Consider the following 24,028-nt stretch of genomic DNA (forward strand, 5'->3'; position numbering starts at 1 on the left):
ATTTTGTTTGATTTCTCTATGATTTTTGCGGTCCTCTGGCCCACTTTATACCTGTGGATGGAGGATTAGAGGCTTTAATCCCTCATTGTGTCCGAGGACTGGCAACCTGAGGCCAAGGCCAAGGCCGAGGACCAAGGACTGCCCTTCGGTCCTCGAGGCCAAGGACCGGCTCGAGGAACACATCACTGCTCTTCATACGCTCCTCCTGTGCAACTCCTTACATGGCTTATCCTATTCCCCTTCGACACAAACATCCTCCCACATTTCCCACATTCAAACTTCACTTGTTCATCATTCACTCGATGCATCCGCTTCTCGTGCATTGTCAAGCCCGCTCTGCTTCTGCATACTTTCCCACACGCCTCATACCTACATCTAACCCATCATTCTGTCTTCTTATCTTCTGTTTTCTTATCTTATCTTATTCACACTCCTAACATTCATCTCCAATTTTTCCTCATTAATTCCCCATTCATATCTGTGGCCCTTCTGATCTTCCCATTTATACAAATGATCCATACGCTCACTCACTCTCTTCTTCCATCCTTCTCTGTCACTCGTTAGTCTGTCCACCTCCGTCCAGTCCATACCTGCGTTCCTCATTACCCCCTTCCAATACAACACAGTTTTCCTCTTGCGTCCTATCATCTTCCCTCTTCCTAACCAGTTGCTCCCACCTCCCACCACCCTAACACCATCACTTTCGTCCATTGTTGATTACCCATGCGCATCACATGTCCAATCCTTCATCATCATCATCATCAGAATTGTAAAACAGACAGCAATGTTTGAAATGCTATTAAAGTGATCATACGTTGTGGGGTCGTTATAAATATTGTCATCAATTTCAGGGGAGCAGCAATTATTTCTTTGTGGAAATTCCCTCTTCACAGTCAAACTCAGTCCCGAATCATCCACCTATAGTGGGGCTACGATGTAGACAGTACTTTTTACAAGCCACGAGTGGCCTTACCATGTCTGTTGATGAGCAGGGCAATGTATTCCCCATAGAATGAGTTGGCAAAGAACAGCAGTGCAGGAGTCTGTCTCGTCCTGAAGTTCAGGGAGATATTTTCACCTCTCAGTGTCATTTTAGAGAAGATAGATGAAAGCAAGGCACTATGGCTCTGGCTCAGCTCAAAGGGCTCCTTAAGTGTGTATCTGATAGATGTTGTTGACTCAAAGTTGGCAGAAATCACTGAAACAGATCACAATTTCTATTAAGTGTGGTCTCCCATGCATTGGCTTGTCAGACATTTGTAGCTAGGACAATGTTCAAGGAATAAGTTATCCGGGAAAGGAACTGCTTTTATTTGTTACAAGGAATTTGCCGTGAGCATGATGTTTGTCAACGGAGAGAAACTCATAATGTTGTTAGAATACCGGTAAGTTAAATTAGGTTCCTAGGGTGGATACTTAATCGGACCTCATAATTTGAGGAGAGAAAATACATTTGTAAATACAGACCGTAACTGCTTATTTTATGAACTGGAACATTGTAACACCTATTACTCCTGATAGTTATGTAAATTAATAGTAAAGTAACATTAAAAGTTACCCTTTATTTCCCAACAATACAGATCATTGCATTTCCACCGCAGTGCATTTTGACATTTGTTGACTTTCCCCATTCTGAAGCCAGTGAAGAACTGCAACTTATGTAAAATTACATAAAGACGTAAAGGAGTCCTTTCAAGTATGTTTTATGTGTCACCTTCTGCACAGAAGTTCTTGGTGTTTTCAAAGCCTCTCTTGAAAAAACAGACAGTGTCAAAGTGGACAGCACGAAGCTTCAGGGTCAGTCTGACGTCTACTGAGTGAAGGATCTCTTCAGACAGACCATGTTTCCTTTCATGATTGCACCTGGTCATGGTTCCATAACATACAGTAATTGTGCCTTATGGTAATTTCACCTGACTCATTTGTCACCGCAAAATCAAATGAATATGAATATGTTCATCATTTTGAATGAGTGATAAGACTTTTACAGAGTTACAATTGTGTCTGCATGCATCACTGGCTGTCAAGTCATCAGAAGAAATGTTAATTACCGTATTTTCCGCACAATAAGGCACACCTAGTGGCATTATAAGGCATTCAATTTTCCCAAAAGCCGGCAGTGCGCCCTATTATCCGATGCGCCTTGATTATGGTGTTACCGTCACCATTGGGCTGTTTCCCTATTAGTGTTCCGATGCCATCGAGTGGTGATTATTAGCAGGAACCAATTGTAACCTAAAAGGGTTCTGCCCCACACTAATTGACATTTGCATTCGCCAACACACACTCAAACAGAACCCTTCTTTGTGAGCTCTGCGCGCCCACAATGGAACAAAAATAATACCAACAGCATGGTTAACTAGTGACTAAACGAAGGAAGGAGACAAGCAAGACTTCTAAGGATGTTTAGCCCCTTGTGGATGTGAGCCCAGTGTTGAATCAATTGTCTTCATAATCTTTCATTTTTTGTTTTGTAATGCCATTTGTATTTATACGTTTCAATTCCGTGTTTGTGACCAGTTCTCATGGCTTTGTTACAGCTGCAGCGGTTGTGAAAATTATATGTAAATAAAGCTGTACTGTATTGTATTGTATTCCCTTTAGTGTAGCTCCATATTGTGGATGCATAGCGCAACCGCAGCCACTATTGTAGCTTCTATTCTTTGCACCTTATAATGCAGTGCACCCTATATATGAAAAACGTTTTAAAATAGGCCATTCATTGAAGGCGCGCTTTATAATCCGAATGCCTTATGGTGCAGACAATATGACACAATCTACAACTATGTAACGTAAATATGTAGATACTCGTGCTGCAATTCATGATTATTTGAATAATCTGTTAATCTGTTCATTGTTTCTTTGACTAATCGATGAATCAGATGATTTTTTTTATTATTTCAGTCCATTTTTTCAAAAAGGGGGCATTATTTCAAATTGGCACCCAGGGGAATACAAAAACAAACAAATTATAATTCAGTTTCTGGTATGGTGTGTTACATTCATCAGAAGATGGGCAAAAATGTTGATCATTGTTTTGCAAAATAAAAGAGCAGACATTTTCAAATGCCTTGTTGTAAAAACACAAAGGGAGTCTGCTTATTAATCTATTATCAAAATGGTTGTAAATTAATTTGACAAATGATTAGAATTGTTGCACCTCTTGTTTATATAAGCATGCATACACTTGGAAGTCTGCACTGTGGATTCTGACCACATTATGGTGGGTGTTTTATTTTCTTTGCTTATAAATTTCTGCCGCAACTCCGTTTTAGACGAGTCTTTAACGTGAAAAGACATACAGTTTTGATTTTGCATTTTTAAGTTAGACAAGACACATATTTTTAATAAGACCGTTATCTCATACCATGGATCATTTATCAATTGATCTATTTTTGGTTATGAGGAAGACACCATTGTTGTCTGTCATCTGATCATTCCATGACAGAATAGGATGTGTTTATCAGGAAGTCAAATTTGAAAATCCATACCTTTATGGCAGAAGGCTCCAGTGTAGGCTGACTGACTACAGTCACAGTAGAAACCGTTGGGTTTTTCCACACAAAGACCCTGGTTTTGACATAGAAAGTCATAGCTCTTGCAGTGGCCCAGGCATCCAGGTTGGACCCCAGGCGTGATCCTCGCCCTCTCCTCCAGATCAAGGGTGATTCCGTTTAACTGCAGAGAGCGGATGCAACCCAGAAAGCCCTTTTGTCTGGAAGCCGTACCCCCTAAAAAGGGAAATGAATGAAATCAATGCACTCTTAAATTATTTCTCTGCTGATGCAGGCTTTGTCAGAAGTACAGGCCTGTCTGTTCTACAATGCCAAGAATCAGGGTGATAGATGTGCCATCTGGCAGCACTGTAGACGGTTTACTCTTTTCACAAAGTGAGTCTTTTTCCTCAACAATAACAATTCTACAGCCTCACATTTTAAGTTCTGTAACAACCCACCACGACGGCATCGCAGCAACTGATAATAAACCCCATCCTCTAATGTGGAGTAATAAAAGGTTCTTGCCTAGTTTTACGTTCAGTATACAATACAATACAACACACCTTTATTAATATAGTATGAAAGTGTGCTCACAGACATACGGGCACACACAAGCATTGCTTGATTGGATGATTGACACTTGAACAAACCTTTCACAAAGGGCAGGAGATGCATAACAGAATCAATACACAATGCAAAAGGCAACAATTGATAGAAGTGTAGCAAACTAAAATAGCACTCGATGTTACAGCTGCAGCTGTTGTGAAAGCACCCTATGAATAAGGATGTATTGTATTGAATATGCCTGAACAAGCTTGAATGAAAAATTATTCACTTTCACAGGTATACAATTCTCGCATAATACAAGCTCATTTTGACCTACATTTTGGACTACTTTGACTTTCGTGTGTTTGGAATCTTGCCATTTCGTTTTGAGTACTTTCGGTTGTGTTGTAGGAAGAGCGGCCTCCTCTTCCCCGCGTGTTTGTTGAATTTTGGACGAGGAGAATGTTGGTAATCCAAATAAAGGCTGAAGGCGATGAACAGTTCCTTCGAAGGGTTTTAATTTATTTTCTGCAGTTTATGAGTCGATTCGGGCTCCTGAGGGGTCCAGATTTCAATCAGGAAGCGTAAAAGAAACACATTCATGTGATTATATAGAGACAATATGATAATGAGAGGCGGGGAGGTACACCTCTCAACCAAATGCCGGAAACAAAGAAAGTAACATGTCATCTGACCCAGTGTGGCTGGAAGAAGTTGGGAGTGGTGAGGGGAGACTTGACCCCCACTAGCCACCATTTGGTGTGATGGCACGAACACAGATACTTGAGATAACAGTTCCTCTTTTGATGTTTAACATGTCCTATGGAGGGGGGGGGGCCCTAAAAGTGGTGGGGGTCAAGGGGCACTAAAGGTGATTGTAAACACCGTGAGCAGGAAATACCTTCAACAGCATTCTACATTGTTTCTTTCAAGTGTCTGAACTAACACAACTAACAGAGACGAATAACACCGTAACCATCAAACCTAACTAAGAAGAGAGGAATAATACAAGAGTATTCCAATTCTAGGACATGATTGTTACAAGGACGCCAAGCTACGCTGTGGGCATGGGAAGGTTATACAGCATGACTGAATATGAGCAGAATACAGACCTCAGTTGTTAAATTACCTTGCCGTTTGCAAGTACTTTCTGTTCATATTTGGGTTTCCGGGCTTTTTGTTGCTAGCGATTTCCGTTTATACTTTGTTTTTCTATCAATAAATATTTTTGTAAAGCAGTTTATCTGATCCACACTCCACCGAGCTCGTTTACGAGCCCTTTCAATAACTACGGTCGCGCAATATACACTCATAAATAATGTTAAACATGTTACAGTATTTAATAAAACAGAAACTTCTTAGTCACCTGACCTCTGAAACACACGAAGGAGCCCGATTCAAGGGGCTGATAAACTATGTCCATATTTGGACTTCCTGAATGGAGCAGTCTGCGAGTCGAATGTGCGTCAATGGATGCATCAAATGATCATAGAACAACTACGTGTGCACCCTCGGTCGCACGATTGAAACTGTAATGGAAGTGGGAACAGTCTGGTGTCCTGTTTGTAGATTAAAGTGGGGCGGAAATGAAGGAATGATTGTCGAAATGTAGCGCGTGCGAGGTGCGCGTGAGCTGTCACCATGTGCGCTGCTGAGAGAGTGAGACGAGTGCGCAATTTCGAACAGCAGCTTCGAGGCAACATTCCCTGGAATGTCACCTCTCGCAAGAAACGAGCCCAAGCTGGCATGGTTGGTAGAGAAGTCCCGACTAGATACAGTATACCAGGGGTGGCCAACCAGTCAGAGACAAAGAGCCAATTTTTTTTTTACTGTGTCACTGCAAAGAACCAAATCGCACACGTGCACGCGCACACACACGACCTGCAGTAGTTACTTACTACTTGGGTCAGCTTGCAACATATTTGACCGAAGATCGACTTTTGAAGCGACGAACCTCCCGTCATCCACCCGATTGCGCACACACACACGCACGCACGCGCGCGCGCGCGCACACACACACACACACACACACACACACACACACACACACACACACGTACTGCCCTGAATGTCAATCCAGTGATTCAGTTGTCATCTGATTGGTTGCCCTCTATGTCAATCAAGTAACGGATTGGTGATAGGCTGACGTAGTTAGTTCTGTGTATTTAGAGCCGTTGTTTGAATGGCAGCGCCACCACCGAGGCGTTTTCGACGCGTTTCGTGAAAGCCCGGGAGCCGCATTGAACCAGCCAAAGAGCCGCGGGTTGGCCACCCCTGCAGTATACAGTAGTCGGGCTCGCTGATTGGCTGACAGATCTTTTTAAAAAGGCAGTTGCCGAACTACGTCAAAATGCCAAATCTCGGTGCTGATAATCGTCCTACAGTATCCTCAAAATGCATAAGTGCTTCTCACCTATAAATAGTTGACTGTTTAGCTGGAGATGAATTTGGCCATCAGAAGGAGCCTCCTGTCTGGCTGCAGGCAGGTCATCAACATGAAGCGTTGCCTCTTTGACGTTTCGTTCAGCTCGTACACTGTGCCAGCGGTTGTCATTCAGAGGGCCACTTGCTTCCACTTTGACCTCCAGTGGCCCGTTCCCCACATCAAAAGAGAACATCACCTCCAAGGGGGCTGTGGTTAAGAAAAGAGTTCAGTGGGCAGAATAAAGAGGACGTTTAGACCAACACACTTGAACTCAATTAAGCTGTAATTTAACTTTTGACTTGACTTCATATTCCTGCTATACATTCAAATGAACAGATCAAAGAAGCATTCCTGGCACTTTATATTTTGTCCTACTGCTGTACTTGCAGTGGAATCTCAAGGGTCAGTCCTTTGAGCGGCAACCGTTCCATTTTGTTTCACATTTTATATATGATGTGATGTGTTTGAGTACAGTGATCCCTCGCTATTTCGCAGTTCGTTTTTCGTGGCTTCAGTGCATCAAACATTCATAAAAAAAAAAAAGTTTCATATACATGGAGTACAGTACTGTATATGTTGCTCTATGTGACTCACTGTTGTTTTGCTGACTTTCGCAGCTTCTCGCGGACCGTTTGCGGACTTAAAAGTAAATAAATTAATATGTTAATTGGTCGCTACTTCGCGGATTTTCGTTTATCGCGGGTGGTCTCGGTCCCCATTAACCGCGATAAACGAGGGATTACTGTATTTATAGCAATAATTTCTTGATAATGTAGCGGTGTTAAATTGCATGTTTGCAGATTGCATACACTGTTGGTGGCTGTTTTACGCGTTTTTCCAATAAGATCTTTTCATAAAATACCAAATTGCGAGCACTAAATTGTGTGTTCACTAACTCTAACACACAGGTGTCAAAATCAAGGCCCAAGGGTCAGATCTGGCACGCCACGTCATTTTATGTGGCCTGTGAAGGCAAATCATCTGTGTCAACTTCCATGATCCTTGCTTAAATCTGTACCAAAATCTCCAATTTTCATTCAAAATGAATAACGGTGACATTTTGCAATAATTTGTTACCTTGTTTATACTCACATGAGCAATACTTGACTGATTTCAAAACTAGTGAGCCATCTTTTTTTTTTGTGCACAAGTAATCATACGATGTGATGATTTAAGTTTCACTGTCTTAACGGCTCTCCGAGGGAAGACGTAACTCCAAAGTGGCCCGCGACAAAAATGAGTTTGACACCCCTGCCCTAACAGATTGTGTGTGTTGCTGGCAACAGGTGTAAAAATGGCTGCAAAACTAAAACAGTGGCTATGTGACAAGAGCTGTGTCGCAGTTAAAATCTTACCAATAAACAAACAGCACAATATTCTCTTTATTTCTCCCTCCTTTTGAGGTGAATTCACATACTTGAGACAAGCACCGAGTTCTACTGTTGTCGGTGAGCAGTTTTTATTCACAACTGATGGAGGAACGGTAGGTAAGAAGGCATACAGGCCGGCGTGGCATCTCTTTGCTCACAAATGATTCCAACAGCTTGTTTAATGTATTGAAACAAAGTGTTTTGGTCACCATCAAACATTTGGGAGACTTTTGAAAGTTCAAAATGAAGTTTGATAGGATGAAATTAGAAGTGTTTGTGGAAGAGTAAAACATGTTCTTTTGTTAAAGTCACCCAGAGTGCATGGCAATTGGATGCCCGGGTACATGGCCACCTGAGGAACATTTTGTTTCAAACTTGAGAGCGCAAACTGCTCTGAGAGAGAAGAGCACCAATTGTCAGTGGGCATTGAAATGACACAGACTCATAGAAATGATGTTTTTTTCATTGCATTACTCTTTTGTGTGACTGGCTTTAAGTTAGTCCTTCAATCATTCAGAAGCTCCATCATTGTTTTGATGAATAAACCGTGATCCTTTTTGATGGCATTTTTAAAAAAGCTTACAAGAGCGGAAATGTTCTCCTCAGCGCCTCTCATTTTGCCTTCTGCTACAGTGGCACCGCTTTGTACCTGGGTTGTGCTTTAAATGGGTCTGCATTATTTAAAAGACACAAAAACTCACAATTTAGCTTGGGTTTGATAAATGACACTAGACACGGTGCTGCAATTTAGCACTTTAGTCAGATGCAATCCTACTTGTGTGCTATTAGTAGATCAGGTACCACATGGACAGTATTTTCATGCACAGCTAGTTTTGCACTATAGGAAATTAGGTACTGTGTGTTTCCTTCAGCATGATAAATTTAAAAAATGCATCCATCGTAACCAAATTTAAGTCAACACCAAGCATTGCAATTAAGCAGACACTTTTGGTTGTCAGTAGACTGGTTCATTCTCAAGAGCAACTCTCGTGGGTTTTCATTAACAACCATAAAGAGGCCCTATATTGAGTGTCCTGAATAGGGGAATATCAACTGAATGTCAGTTATGGGTTAAAATAATGAACATTTTAAAAAAGTATGGCTGTTGGCTAGTTTGAAGTGATGGGAATGAAAATGTAAAGAATAAGATCGCAGCCACCGCCATGGTTTATAGCAGAGGACAACATTGGGATGTGAAAAGGGCGATGCACTGAATATTCTATTCATACATTTAAAATGTCTCAGCCAGAAAACAAAAGGACATGAAAGCAGGGATCCAGCTTGCCTGAATGATGAAGTTTTTGTATTTCACTGATGTTCGTGGGTACACTTTACGCGTATGTAAGTTCAGTGTACTGAAATGGTCTCTGAAATGAAGCAACCTTCATTAAGAAAATTAAGTTAAAATAGAGCTGAGCCCACAAATTTGATTTATTTTTTGGTTCCCCACACAAACTGTCTTGATAACCTGTTTCCATCATGTGCCAAGTGGAAAAGCAGCCTTCCCAAGGCTCCATGGGTGTGAAGTGACTTCTTCCCTCTTGCCCATTGTTAGAGGGATCTATGAGCAAAATTGTATCATGTTTAAAGTTTCATTTAATCTGGGCACATCTAAGCGTTTGGGTGTGTATCCAGCACCCCCAAATGCCTGTGCACAAAGGCGGAGGGCTGTTGAAGTCCACAAGTAGCACGTCAATGCAGGTGGGCGATCACGGGTGAGAGGGCGAAACTCGGTCACAAAAGGGGAATGAATAATTCGGGAACAGCGGTTAAACAACAAAAGACGAGTTGAGAACACCCGTCGCGCCCAGGCGACATTGGCCATCCGCAAAGTCTGCAACATGTCAATTCGATGTAGACCAGACAGAAAAGGCGCCAACGTACTGGTGGTTCAATGTTTAAAAACAGGTAACCAATCACTACCGAGGGGCCGGACCGGGGGTGCGGTATGCAAATATCCGGGGCAGTGTTTTCCTTGTATGTTACAATAAAAGTCTGAATTGGCGGGAAGGGAGCTCGAGACTGTGATCGCGGAGCAACTAAACCGTCGTTCGCTCTTAGAGATCCGCTCCCGCCGATATTGAAGACAATTTTCCTGTGTGCCGAGTCATTTCTTTAACTTTGTCTGAGAAAATCTCTGACACCCATCCGTAGGCACAACTGGACAGCAGCTAGAACAGCTGGGCCAGCGATAGAGAATTGGAGAAGACTGTAGCTCCAGGCGCTTATCTGTGCCAGTCCAGTGGAACAAAAATAAGTCTCCATTTTATTATACTTTGGAAACATTAGTCATTTTGAGTATTTTCTTCAGTGCAGCTGCACATGCCTGGCAAGTCTCTCAGGTTTGATTCTTTTGATTCTTGGATTCATTTACAATCATACAGTGCTTTTTCTGTTTTAGGCCTTTTGAAGTAAACTACAACTACTGTTGAAATTCATGTTTCCCTAAAAAGTCTATTGTATTTTAAAAGACATTCTACAAAATCAGTCTGTTCTCAGCTATCGTCACATTTTTAGTGCTATTGTGACTTCCTAAGTGAAAAGTTATTAATGAATTGAGACTTTAAAACTGTGGAGGGATGGAGCTTCGATGCTTACGATGTCGATGGCCATGTGTTTGAAATTTACATGAGTGCTGGGCGCCCCGAGCTGTCTTCATCACCAATGCACGAGACGCAAATAATCACACGTTGGCTTGCTTGGTCAAATTTAGCCCCCTGCACCACTTAAAATCATTTTTCTAAAAAGGTGCATGAAGAAACGTGCATTTCTCAGTGTGTGAGTCATGGATCACACTATTGATGAGTAAAGCACTAGTTTATTCTACTTTATGTTTTTAAAACAGAAAGCGACCAGCGGCATTACGTGTGCTTCCGTATTCGTCATCTAGACATTCCTGCAAACCCTGGCGATTGTCTTAGCCATAGAACATGTCAAAAGGTCTGGTGGCCCATGTATGATGAACCCAATAATCTACAACCCAATTGCAGGGCACACATAGACACACAGACAAACATCCAAGTGCGCTCACAATCATGCCCAGGGACAATTTAGAGTGTTGAATTAGCCTGTCATGCATGTTTTTGTAATGTAGGAGGAAACTGTAGTACCCCACAGAAACCCCACACAGGCATGGGGAGAACATGCAAACTCCACACAGGAGAGCCGGAGCTGGAATTGAACCCTGCACCTCTGTACTATAAGGCAGATGTGCTAACCAGTTGTGCAGCGTGCCACAGGATGAGATACACATCAAATTACCATTTGCGAAATATATCTTTGAAGGGAATGACACATTCAGAGTATGACATTTAGAAGTGGAGATCGGGCACTGTACAAACACGCCCGAAACCAATTGACAAAGGAAATTAACATCGCTAAGAGAAGCTATGCAGAGAGGCTGAAAAACCAGTTCTCTGCTAATGACTCTGCATCTGTATGGAATGGCCTGAAAGCAATCACTAACTATAGAATGCCACCCCCCCAAACAGTGAACAATAAAGGTCTTGCTAATGAACTAAACATGTTTTTCTGCCGATTTGAAAAGGTCACCCCCATTTCCCACACACACCCACCTCTACCAGAAACCACTCTACCTACCCCCACACCCTCTTTTTCTCCACTACAGATCCACGAACAGGATGTGAGACGGCTCTTCAAGCAGCAGAAGATCAAGAAAGCTGCGGGGCCTGACAAATTGTCCCCCTCCTGCCTGAAAGTCTGCGCTGACCAGCTGGCTCCGGTCTTCACACAAATCTTCAACAGATCTCTGGAGCTGTGTGAGGTCCCATCCTGCTTCAAACAGTCTACCATCATCCCAGTTCCCAAGAAATCGGCAACATCGGAACTGAACGACTATAGGCCTGTCGCCCTGACGTCTGTGGTCATGAAGTCCTTTGAACGCCTTGTGCTGAACCACCTAAAGAACGTCACCGGACCCCTGCTGGACCCTCTCCAGTTTGCCTACCGGGCAAACAGGTCTGTGGAAGACGCAGTCAACATAGGTCTGCACTACATCCTCGAGCACCTCGACAGCACAGGGACCTACGCAAGGATTCTGTTTGTGGATTTCAGCTCTGCGTTCAACACCATCATCCCGGAACTCCTCACCCCCAAACTTCTCCACCTCGGTGTGTCCCCTACGATCTGCCAGTGGATCCTCAGCTTCCTGACGGGACGGACACAACAGGTGAGACTGGGAGCAACAACATCATCAATACGCACCACCAGCACTGGAGCCCCACAGGGATGTGTCCTCTCTCCACTGCTCTTCTCTCTCTACACAAACGATTGCACCTCAACAGATCCAGCTGTCAAACTCATAAAGTTCGCAGACGACACCACGGTCATCGGTCTCATCAAAGACGGCGACGAGTCTGCGTACCGCCAACAAGTGGAGCAGCTGGAGCTCTGGTGCAGCCGACACAACCTCGGGCTGAACACGCTCAAGACTGTAGAGATGATCGTGGACTTCAGGAAACATTCTTCTCCACAGTTGCCCCTCACACTATCCAACTGCCCTGTGTCAACCGTCGAGACCTTCAAGTTCCTGGGAATCACAGTCTCCCAGGACATGAAGTGGGAAGTCAACACCATCTCCATCCTGAAAAGGGCCCCGGCAGAGGATGTACTTCCTGAGGCTGCTGAGGAAGCATGGCCTGCCACAGGAGGTGCTACAACAGTTCTACACGGCAGTCATCGAATCAATCCTGTGTTCTTCCATCACGGTTTGGTTTGGGGCCGCCACAAAAAAGGACAAAATCCGACTTCAACGGACAGTTAGGACGGCGGAAAAAATCGTTGGCACCGCCCTACCCACTCTTGAGGACTTGCACACTGCAAGAATCAAGACAAGGGCACGGAAAATCCTCCTGGATCCCCCGCACCCTGCCCACCACCTTTTCCAGCTACTCCCCTCAGGCAGACGCTACAGATCCATGCGCACCAAATCCAGTAGACACTTAAACAGCTTCTTCCCTCTAGCCATTAACTCCTTAAACAGTCACTGACGTAGTCACTCTTCTTGTACTACAAATACTGCTACTGGTTACTCTAAAATGGTTCAATGATTTGTTGTTTACGATGATACTAATGCAGCGTGTTATACCGGAGACAAATTCCTTGTGTGTTCTACATACTTGGCCAATAAAGATGATTCTGATTCTGATTCTGACATTTATATGTACCTAAAATGCCAACAGACCAGCTGGGATAATGGATGGAAAGATGGATGAGATCCATCCAACCATTTTCTAATCTGCATATCTTCATGAGGGTCGAGGCTGAGCTTTTCACAGTTGTTTTCAGGCAGCAGGCGGGGTACACCCTGAACTGGCTGCCAGCTAATTGCAGGGCTCACAATCACACCTAGGGACAATTTGGAGCGTTCAATCAACCGAGCACGCATGTTTTGGAATGTGGAAGGAAACTGGAGTACCCGGAGAAAACCCACTCAGGCACGCGGAGAACATTCAAACTCCACATAGGAAGGCCGGAGACCGCAATTGATTTCATGACCTCTGCACTGTGAGGCGGACATGCTAACCAGTTTACCGCGCCACCCATCTGTATCTCAATATATTGGAATATATAGTATAGTGCATTTGTATATAAGTAGAATGAGTGAAATCAGTTTGATTTGATCCACTCACGTCTTTTAAATCATAACAGATTTTCCGATTCCGAGATAATTTTTTGGTTACATGCCTATATGGTTGCCATCAAGCGGTCTCTTGAAACTGTAATTTTTTTCCCCCACAGATGTATGACTGAGTTGCAGTCGAAAGCAGACCTGAGACTCCTTCTAATGTGGATTAGGTTGTACACTGTAATCTGTGCCACATCTACGTTTCTGTCTTAGGCATGCAACTCAAACGAGTCTTCTCCTTTATTACGGTAATCAAACTGCTCGACTGCAGGTATCCACATTTAGAGATAAAGTCAACAGTGTTGATTCTTGTTTGACAACTTTTTTCTCATGGAGGATGCGGAAAATAGAAATACATCACAGATGGGAAATTGTGAAAAAGGAAACAAATTAATAAAAAATAACAACAAAGAGTATTTTATATGTATTCTGAAGGATCCTATAACATCTAACCACCTGTTGCCTGAAGAATAGCAGCCAAATTGGAGGCATGCTGTTTTTTTTGAGCGAGAGAAGAAAAGACAGAGGGCAGAGAGAAGAGACTAGTGCCTAGCTTTGTCATGTCATACTCAAAGCAAAAACATGATTGCATTACAATAAGGAAAAAGAGCTGAGCTCTCACTTACATCTGAGTTCGATTCGGATAAAATCTTTGATGCCCAGATTTTCCAGGAAGACCCCAGAGGAAGATGTTGTTTTGAATAAAAAGGAGATGTCTGCATTCAGCTCTCCATGAAAGGTAGGGAAGTGAAGGTAGGATGTCTCTTTATCAAAGAGTGCAGCATTCCAAAAACTTTCTGGAACACAAAAAGGACATCGGTTTGTAAAGTCTGTACATATTTGTCACAAGAGCACTTTAATACTTACTGCCATGCTTAAAACTTAGAAAATTAGTACATTTAAAACAATCGAGTAATTGTAAGGTATGGTAATTAGTTTGGAACAAAAGCAGAGCTGCAACCAGGGTTTCTAAGTTCACTTTTTTTGAGCACCAGCCAAAGTGGCTTCGACCTCCCTGTGTGGAGTTTGGATGTTCTCCACGGTCCTGCATGAGTTTTCTCCGGGTACTCCGGTTTCCTCCTACTTTCCAAAAACATGTACAGCAGGCTGATTGAACACTAAATTGTCCCTAGGTGTGGGTGTGAGCGTGGATGGTTGTTCGTCTCTGTGTGCCCTGTGATTGGCTGGCAACCGGGTCAGGGTGTCCCCCGCCTACTGCCTGAAGATGGCTGGGATAGGCTCCAGCACCCCCCGCACCCCTTGTGGGGATAAGCGGATCAGAAAATGGATGGATGGATAGAATGCTTTTGTTTTGAAAATCTCATGAAAATAAATTCCCACACAAGGATAAATTAGCATCCACTCCACTGTGCTCCCACTGATGGGCTCACCTGCTGTGGAGACAGACAAAAGCAGAGTAACTTAATTCAGATTCGCAGCAGGTTCCATGTGTGTTTACAATGTACATGTTGTGGACACAGGCACTTGCTGTGTAGAGAAAATGTGCTCATGCTTGCTGTTTATTTGCATTCGAGTTGACCCACCATTGAGTTGTTGGATGCGTAACTGTTGGTAACTGACAGTTCAGCGCACTGGAGGCTTTGACTTGGAGCGGGAGGGAGCAATAAGCTCGATAGACACGGCACTCCATCTCAAGATGTCCTACCACCTCCTTTGCACAAATCATCTCATTGTAAGTGTTGCACTGAAGCGGCTCTTCATTTAGTCTGACAAAGTTAAGCCACACTTGTGATCAGCTCCAAGTGCACCCACATGATGTGCGGGTGTCAAAGTTATTGAACGCACCTCGTATATCTGACTGACACTATTGCCTCACGCATCACTGCCCAAACTGGCTGTTAAGTTTTTATCAACACCTGCCAAAATTAATTATAACTTGCATTTGGTGCGTTGGCAGGTGTTAATTTCGAACCCCGGCTGTATCTATGCAGTTTTTACAAGAGACCAAAATAGATTTGATAACTTGTGTTACGCAACAAATCTTCCCATGTTGAAAAATTACAAACATGTAACATAACCAAAAATAACCTACTGTCTCCATGACAACGAAGAGGTCCCACTTTGTAGGCAGCTTCTGAGCCTGGCTGGCCACCCCCGAGTACCAGAGATCGGACTGGCAGAGTCTCCATGTGGGTGAGGAGACCTGAGTCATTAGTCCTGACGATGGTCAAAAGAAGAGGAAAAGCAGAAGAATAGAAACATAAACAATGAACAAGGTGAGAAGAAAAAAGAAGAGCCACCAAAATGTTGTGGATAATTTCGCCATCTAAGCCAATTTTAGATTTGAAAAGCAGTACTACGGAAACGCCCCCCAAGACAAAACGCAAATCAATACGAATGCATTAACCAAACATCATACATAGGGGTATTACAAATTACAACACCATTGTTCACTGTCAGCATCACAGTTGCACTGGACATTTGAATTCAGACAGTTGTTATGCAGAGCGCAAGCACACTGTCGACTGCCTGGCAAAGCTCCAGCCCAATGTGTTTGGATCTGTCCAGGAGCTTGACCTCCAAACCACCAGCTTAGTGGCGTACTGTCTGAAACACAGACAACAATTACCATTTGGTATTTTACACAGACATTCATTAATTGTGGTCCGAGACACATGATTGGGTGAACCTGCACAACACAAGGATTAGTAAGATTCTTTTAAATTGTACATTTTCTTTTTAATACAGATTTCTAAATGGGATTACAAACAAGTATTAAAGCATTTAACTTTTACCTGGTTTGTTGAGGAGACGGGAATTCCTGCAAAAGTATGACAGTTCCTGCTCACAATGCTCTGATTGGTTGAGGATCACCGCTAACTGCTCCTCTTCTGAAGCGTACTGGAAATGGGCTCTATGATGTTGCTTTCTCCCAGTGCTTGACTGCAGTGTGCTCAGTTCTGTATTATTGTGCTTGATCACAATCCATGCCCTGTCTTAAGTGGTCACACGAGAGACATCATTTCCAAGTACGTTAATGCAGCACTTCGGAAGCAGAAATTTAGAGGGAACAGATGAAGTAACTATCTTGCCAAAAGTATTTGCTCACCTGCCTGACTCACTTGTGAACGTAGGTGGCATCATATTCTTAATCCATCTAATCACGATGACAGTGGTCCACCCTTTGCAGTAATAACAGCTTTAACTTTTCTGGGAAGGGTATCCATGGGAATTTTTCACCATTCTTTCACAAGCGCATTTGCGAGGTCACACACTGTTATTGGGCAAGGGGGCCTGGCTCTGGGGCTCTCGGTCTCTGCTCTAATTCATCCCAAAGTCGTGCTATCAGGTTGAGATGAGGACTCTGTACAGGCCATTCAAGTTAATGCTCACCAGACTCTGTCTGACCTGTCTTTCTGGACCTTGCTTTGTGCACTGTTGTATAGTCATGTTGGGATAGGAAGCGGCTACCTCCAAACTATTCCTACAAAGTTGGAAGGATAGATTTGCCTAAAATCTCTTGCTATGCTCAAGTGTTCACAGTTAAAGTTTAACTGTGACTAAGGGAGCAAGCCCAGCTCTTGAAAAACAACTCCATACCATCATCCCATCCATCCATCCATGATCTGATCTCCTTATCCTGATGAGGGTTGCGGGTGTGGTGGAGCCTATCACAGCTGACTTTGGGCAGTAGACCCTGAACTGGTTGCCAGCCAATCACAGGGTACGCATAGACGAACAACCACTCTCACTCACAATCACACCTAGGGACAAATTGGAGTGGTACATTGACCTGCCATGCATGTTTTTGGAATGCGGGAGCAAACCAGAGTAACCGGAGAAAACCCATGCAGGCACGGGAATCACTTGCCAACTCCATACAGGAAGGCCGGAGCCAGAATCGAACCCAACACATCTGTACTGTGTGGCTGACGTGCTAACCAGTCATCATCGTGCTGTCCTACTACAATCCCCCCTCCACTAATCTTTATACTTGGCACAATGCAGTCAGACAAATTCCATTCTCCTTGCAGCCACCAAACATATACTGTTCCAGCAGATTGGCAGATGGAGAAGCATAATTGGTCATTCCAGAGAACAGCTTCCTTACAAGAGGAAGTGATGCTTCCTCATGTAACATTCATTGTTAGCAGACGTGTTTGTTGTGATTTACGCAGATCTGACTGGTTTTTTTTTTGTGTTATTTCTGCATAGTATATTAGTCCCTGATCATGGGCAAATAAAATACTTTCGGATTTTGAACAAATCACTTTTTGAACAGCCTTCTAGAACGGATTATGGTCGAAAACCGAGGTATGACTGTATAGATAAAGCTGTATTGTATTGGATTCCCTTTCGCATAGCTCCATATAGTAAATGCAAAACGCAACTGCAGACAGGGCTCTATCTAAACAAAGTTGCATTGTATTGTATTCCCTTTAGCGTAGCTCCATCGAGTGGATGCATAACGCAACTGCAACCATTATTGGAGCTTCTATTATATATATACTGTATATGCACCTTTGAATGCCTTACATATGAAAACAGTTTTAACGACACAATTTTTGCCTTACAGGCAGGAAATAACATGAAAACAGTGAGGAAACATTGATTTACTGTATTCAAATTGGGCGAGCTGTGTGAGTGGCAATGTAAAATGGCCACCAGTGGCTTCTCTTCTCCCGAAAGCGATTAAGGCAGCATTAGCAGTCCTGATTATTATAAATCTATCGATAGTCTGTTTGTGAGCCAGGGAGGGACGGTGTGAGTCTTTTAGTTACTTGCTCGTTTAGTTAGATTTATGTATAAACTGTACTGTATTTGCAAACACATTCAAACATATTGATAAAATGTGGGCTAAATGCATTTTTCTTTTACTTGAGCATGTGCAAGTCAACACCGCATGGAATTATGGGAATAAATCCTGTTTTTAGCATTTAGCCTACATTTTATCAATACGTTTGAACTGAATGTACTTTGCAAATATGTTTGCACCCCCCCACTCCCCCCCCCCCCCCCCTTTACGGTATCGGTCAAAGCCATCCTTAGCCCCGGGAGAGAAAAAAGTCCTGGCACCATGCTGGGAACACCCGATTCCAATTATTCAGATGGGTGAGAGAATACTTTTGGCAATATATAACTTAATAGTTAGAAAAAAAAAACAAATGAGCAAATTACATTAAATGTAATAAAGAAAATATTTAGTAAAGAGTAGATTGAAACTGTGTGAATAATGGAATTATGCCATGAATGTTTAAATAGGTTTGTGTGTGTGTGTGTATGTGTGTGCGCGCGCATGTGTCACCTGACATGTTGCAGTATACCAGTTGAGGTTTGATTGGTCCACTGCCATCCACATCCACATAATAATGTCCTGATGTTCTCCCTTTGTGTTTGTATGCCTCACAGGACTGCTCATATCTTGCTGTGGAGAAAAATAAACACCAGCTCAAAATATCTGGATCATGAAGGATCTTTTTAAAATCTTGAAATTCGCTCTCACATGAACAGGTGTCAAGAAAAGTGTTTTGTGTGTCTCGGCGTGTTTTTAACCAAGGCGCAACATTGCAACATTTTGGAATTTCCTGTGCCTGGCTAACGATAAAAAACTAAAGTAGAACATTCTATTGTCGCTTCTAAAATGGGTTTTTACAAATGGCTTTTGATGGGCTGCTCCAGAACGAGATGACGATATTGCATTTCTACTGTGCCAGATTTGCATCAATGTCCGTTTCAACATAATGTATTCAATAATGCAAAAATAAAAAGCTGAGGAGGTTCACATTTTTTTTCTTCATATAATTAAGTGGAACGATGATAACCTCGGATCATGTGGACATTGAAGGTCAATTGGTTAATAGTGAACATCTGAATAAAATTAAAGATTTTTGATGAAATCCTGAAATATGAACGCACTGAACACCAGCTGCTGTGCGTGTTTTTTCATGCAGCAATACCATGCCCGCTTACACTGCGGGGCTGATACACATTTTTCATCATGGCCTTTTGCATTATGTCCTAAAAGATGTCGAGATGTGTGAGTAAAATATGTATTTACATCTAATATACATACTGGCCTCACGTAATGCTAATGTTGCAACATGCCTGCTGAATTTTAATGGGTCTTAGCACGTTTCCCTGCCCCTGAGTAAGCAGCAAGAAAAAGAATGCCGCTTTTGTTAATTTATGAAATACAAGTTATCTTTCGCAGCACGGTGGATGACTGGTTAGCATGTCCGTCTCACAGTGCAGAGTTCCAGGGATCAGTTCTGGGCTCCGACCTTTCTGTGTGGAGTTCGCATGTTGTCTCCGTGCCTACGTGGGTTTCCTCCCACATTCCAAAAACATGCATTGCAGGTTATAGGAGCATTCTACATTGGCCCAAGCTTTAATTGTGAGTGTGGATGGTTGGTTGTCTTTGTGTGCCCTGCAATCGGCTGGCAACCGGTTGAGGGTGTGCACCGCCGATTGCCCAACGACGGCTGGGAAAGGCTCCAGCACACCCGTAACCCTCTTGAGGATGAGCGGCTCAGATAATGGATGGATTAATTTATCTGTCAGTGTCTCAAGGGGGAATTCACATTAATGTCATAGATAGATAGACAGATAGATAGATATCACATTATTTTCCATCTTAACATCACAAAAACCTTTTGCTTACAGCTGTGACAGGTAGCGCCTCTGTAGCCATTGTTGGAACAGTTACAATGGAAGGTGCGCCATGACTGAGTACATGTTCCTCCATGTTCACAGTGATTGGGGGAGCACCTGTGAGCCAGACAAGTGAGCAAAAAGGAAGGTTTTCTGTTAGTTTCTCATAAATTGTGAAAAAAAATATATAAATAAAGTTACTGAAATGAATTGCGCTGCTAAATTAAAACAAAACACAAAAAAAACTAAATACATATTATCAAACCTTGCACTGCCGCACTGTGAGCTGGACGTGCAAACCAGTCGTCCACCATTTGTACCCCATGCTGTCGTATTTAATTAATTTAATATTTGATTAAAATTTATATCTATATATATAGATATATAGAGAGAGAGATAGATAGATATATATCTATCTATATATAGATAGATATAGATATATATCTATCTACAGTATGTAGATTGATACTGTAGATAGATATAGCCACGATGCTGTATTGTTATTTGTCCCGTTAACTGCTCTTTGCCATTGTTGTGTATATTGGCTAAATCAATCAGCAGCTTTGAAGCAACTTTCTTTGAAATAGGCCATTATGGTCCGATGCTCTGCCTTGTCATTTACCGTCCTCCTAAATACCGTCCAATAGGGACTTTGTGAGTGACTTCAAATCCTTTTTCATTCATTCATTCTCCGAACCGCTTTATCCTCACGAGGGTCGTGGGGGGTGCTGGAGCCTATCCCAGCTGTCTTCGGGCAGTAGACGGGCGACACCCTGAACCGGTTGCCAGCCAATCGCAGGGCACACAGAGACGAACAACCATCCACGCCCACACTCACACCTAGGGACAATTTTGAGTGTTCGATCAGCCTGCCATGCATGTGTTTGGAATGTGGGAGGAAACCGTAGGACCTGGAGAAAAAACACGCAGGCCCGGGGAGAACATGCAAACTCCACACAGGGAGGCCGGAGCTGGAATTGAACCCGGTACCTCTGCACTGTGAAATCAACGTGCTAACCACTGGACTACCAGGCCGCCATGACTACAAATCTTCCAGCTGAAATCAGGCTCAAGTACGGTCATATTGTTCTCGAGGGATTTTAATATTCATGTGATTTCTCCGAATAAAACACTGGCAAAGGACTTTTTAAGTCTCATTGTTTCCTTTAATTTTGTACTTATGACAAGCCCGACACATGAACAATGACATACTTTAGACCAGGGGTGGCCAACCAGTCGGAGACGAAGAGCCAATTTTTTACTGTTACTACAAAGAGCCACATCATACCCTTCCTCGCGCACGCGCGTGCACACACTCAAACATGCACGCGCGCACGCACACACACACTCACACACACCTTTTTGGCCAAAGATCGACTTTTGAAGCGACCAACTTCTCACGAACGACCAAATCGCGCACGTGCAAGCATACACGCACGCACACACACGCACGCACGCGGGTGCCCACCAGAGCACTCGCGCACATATGCACGCACACCCCGATGAGCAACAGTCGGAACGGGCCAAAAATGAATGAAAGCTAAAGAACAAACAAAACAAACAAATCATTTTTTTTCCTCACGCATTTCCTCCTCCCACCCCTTACGGTCGACTTGGGACCAGTTCGCTGGCTCCCGGTCGATTCTGATCGACGTATTGGTCACCCCTGCCTTAAAATCAGAGGTAATTCACTGACTAGCTTAGCGCTTAGCGCCGTTGTTTGCGCATGAGCGGTGATTCAGTCATCTGATTGGTTGCCCTCTATGTCAATCAACTAACGGTGCGATGATAGGCTGAGTAGTTCTGTGTAGTTAGCGCCTTTTTGAATGGCATCGCCACTGCCGAGGCGTTTTCGACGCTTGTCGTGTGAAAGCCCGGGAGCCGCATTGAACCAACCAAAGAGCCGCATGCAGCTCACAAGCCGCGGGTTGGCCACTCCTGCTTTAGACCTAGTTTTTATTCATTCATTCATCTTCCGAACCGCTTCATCCTCACTAGGGTCGCGGGGGTGCTGGAGCCTATCCCAGCTGCCTTCGGGCAGTAGGCGGGGGACACCCCGAATTGGTAGCCAGCCAATCGCAGGGCACACAGAGACGAACAACCATGCACACCCTCACTCACACCTCGGGACAATTTAGAGTGATCAATCAGCCTGCCATGCATATTTTTGGAATGTGGGAGGAAACCGGAGTACCCGGAGAAAACCCACGCAGGCCCGGGGAGAACATGCAAACTCCACACAGGGAGGCCGGAGCTGGAATTGAACCTCTGCACTGTGAAGTCAACGTGCTAACCACTGGACTACCGGGCCGCCACCTAGTTTTTATTTATGGTCAAATGTTCAATTTGTCCAAAAAAAGTTTTGGACAAGGTGGTTTCCGATCATAAAAAAAAATTCTTCACTGCTGTCTTTTCTTGTGCTGCTGTTAAATCTGCCCCTGCGGCATCCAGATCTGGATTTTTAACCCTCTCACTGCTGGTCTGTTCCCGCAAAGTGGAAAAAAAAAGCTCTTATCAAATATGGAAAGACTGTTGACGTAACTACCTGTTCACAGTTAAAGAGGCCAAAAGAGAACGTTTATCAAACCTCATTCAGACGAACTTGTCACAACCCATGTGTACCGTTTAAAACTATTGATTCGGTACTTAACCTTTTCAAGGACAACAGTGGACTGCTTATCATGTTACAGGGTGCATGAAAGGGTTAAACTCCCTCCGCCGATTTGCTTTGACTCTTCCCCTGAAATGTGCAATCGATTGATTCATTTTTCTCCGAGTGTTTCTACAGCTACTTATTTCAAACGCTACATTTGCCTCTCCGTTATGTCCTGTGTTCAGCAGTCTTAAATTCTTTTGAGGTTGTTTCCTTGATGTTTTTAGAGGATGCGGCCACCTGGCTTGTCTTATGACTCTGTTCCTCCACATTTCTTTAAGGAGGTTCTCTCGTGTATTGGTACATCAGTCATGCACTGTAATAAAGAACTTTTGGGTGTAGTAAATTACATCTACTAAATGTTAATAATATCTACATATAAATTGGGGTTTTGATGATAACTCTAAATAATGGTGTAAATACAACACAATGTATTCATACACTGAACAAACTAATACAAGAGTAACATTCACTCAAAAGTGGCTCATAACATTTACACAATTAAAAGACACGACGCATAAAACATAGAAACCCAAGTACATTTTACTTATATTGAATCCAGTTTGAATGTGCATGCTCATTGAGGGCAGCACATGAGTCACGCATGCGTCAGCCACTCGAAGGAGGAGCTGAATACCGACAGTCCCCGTCCACAGTTGGACGAGTTCATTGAGACAGAAGCACTTCATTCAGTTGGGTGTCCTCATTGAACTACTTGGCGATAAACCGTTGCATTCATGAAGCTTGCCAAAGTTAACTTGCCACGAGTCTGTTAAACTGACTTTAATCACTTTGCTATACGATGGTGATATCACTGAAGTGTTTGGTGTGACGTGACCCAAGGAGTTTTTATGAAGAGCAGGTGTGACCACACGCCAGGAATGGCATCGCTAATCGCGTGGCCAACAATTATGTCGATGTGTTGAGCAGCAATAGCTCATGTTATCCAATGTAATCGTTTCTTTCCATCTTCACCATCGAGCACAATCATCTCTAAATACATCTTGGTATATCCATCCATCCATTTTCCGAACCGCTTAATCCTCACCAGGGTCGCGGGGGGGGGGGGGGGGCGGAGCCTATCCCAGCCGTCTCCGGGCAGTAGGCGGGGGACACCCTGAACCGGTTGCCAGCCAATCGCAGGGCACACAGAGACAAACAACCATGCGTGCGCACACTCACACCTAGGGACAATTTAGTGTGTTCAATCAGCCAGCCATGCATGTTTTTGGAATGTGGGAGGAGACCGGAGCACCCGGAGAAAACACACGCAGGCCC

The 24,028-nt window shown here is 43.5% G+C and overlaps 1 protein-coding gene across 1 annotated transcript in view; it reads right to left on the minus strand.

The window, feature by feature from the left end:
* LOC147201997 (contactin-associated protein-like 4) overlaps positions 1-24,028 on the minus strand; it is a 111,778-nt gene that overhangs the window by 13,554 nt on the left and 74,196 nt on the right. Inside the window, exons 11-19 of the mRNA XM_086115440.1 lie at positions 20,108-20,214; positions 18,752-18,871; positions 16,242-16,442; positions 15,891-16,053; positions 15,539-15,663; positions 14,112-14,282; positions 6,457-6,675; positions 3,492-3,731; positions 974-1,198 (exon numbers count right to left, since the gene is read on the minus strand). Coding sequence (XP_085971566.1) covers positions 974-1,198; positions 3,492-3,731; positions 6,457-6,675; positions 14,112-14,282; positions 15,539-15,663; positions 15,891-16,053; positions 16,242-16,442; positions 18,752-18,871; positions 20,108-20,214 — 1,571 coding nt within the window. The remainder of the gene's footprint in view (positions 1-973; positions 1,199-3,491; positions 3,732-6,456; positions 6,676-14,111; positions 14,283-15,538; positions 15,664-15,890; positions 16,054-16,241; positions 16,443-18,751; positions 18,872-20,107; positions 20,215-24,028) is intronic.

The sequence above is a fragment of the Hippocampus guttulatus genome, chromosome 7 (assembly GCF_054856545.1).
Source record: "Hippocampus guttulatus isolate MCC_2025c chromosome 7, RoL_Hgut_1.0, whole genome shotgun sequence".
In the NCBI taxonomy this organism is placed as follows: domain Eukaryota; kingdom Metazoa; phylum Chordata; class Actinopteri; order Syngnathiformes; family Syngnathidae; genus Hippocampus; species Hippocampus guttulatus.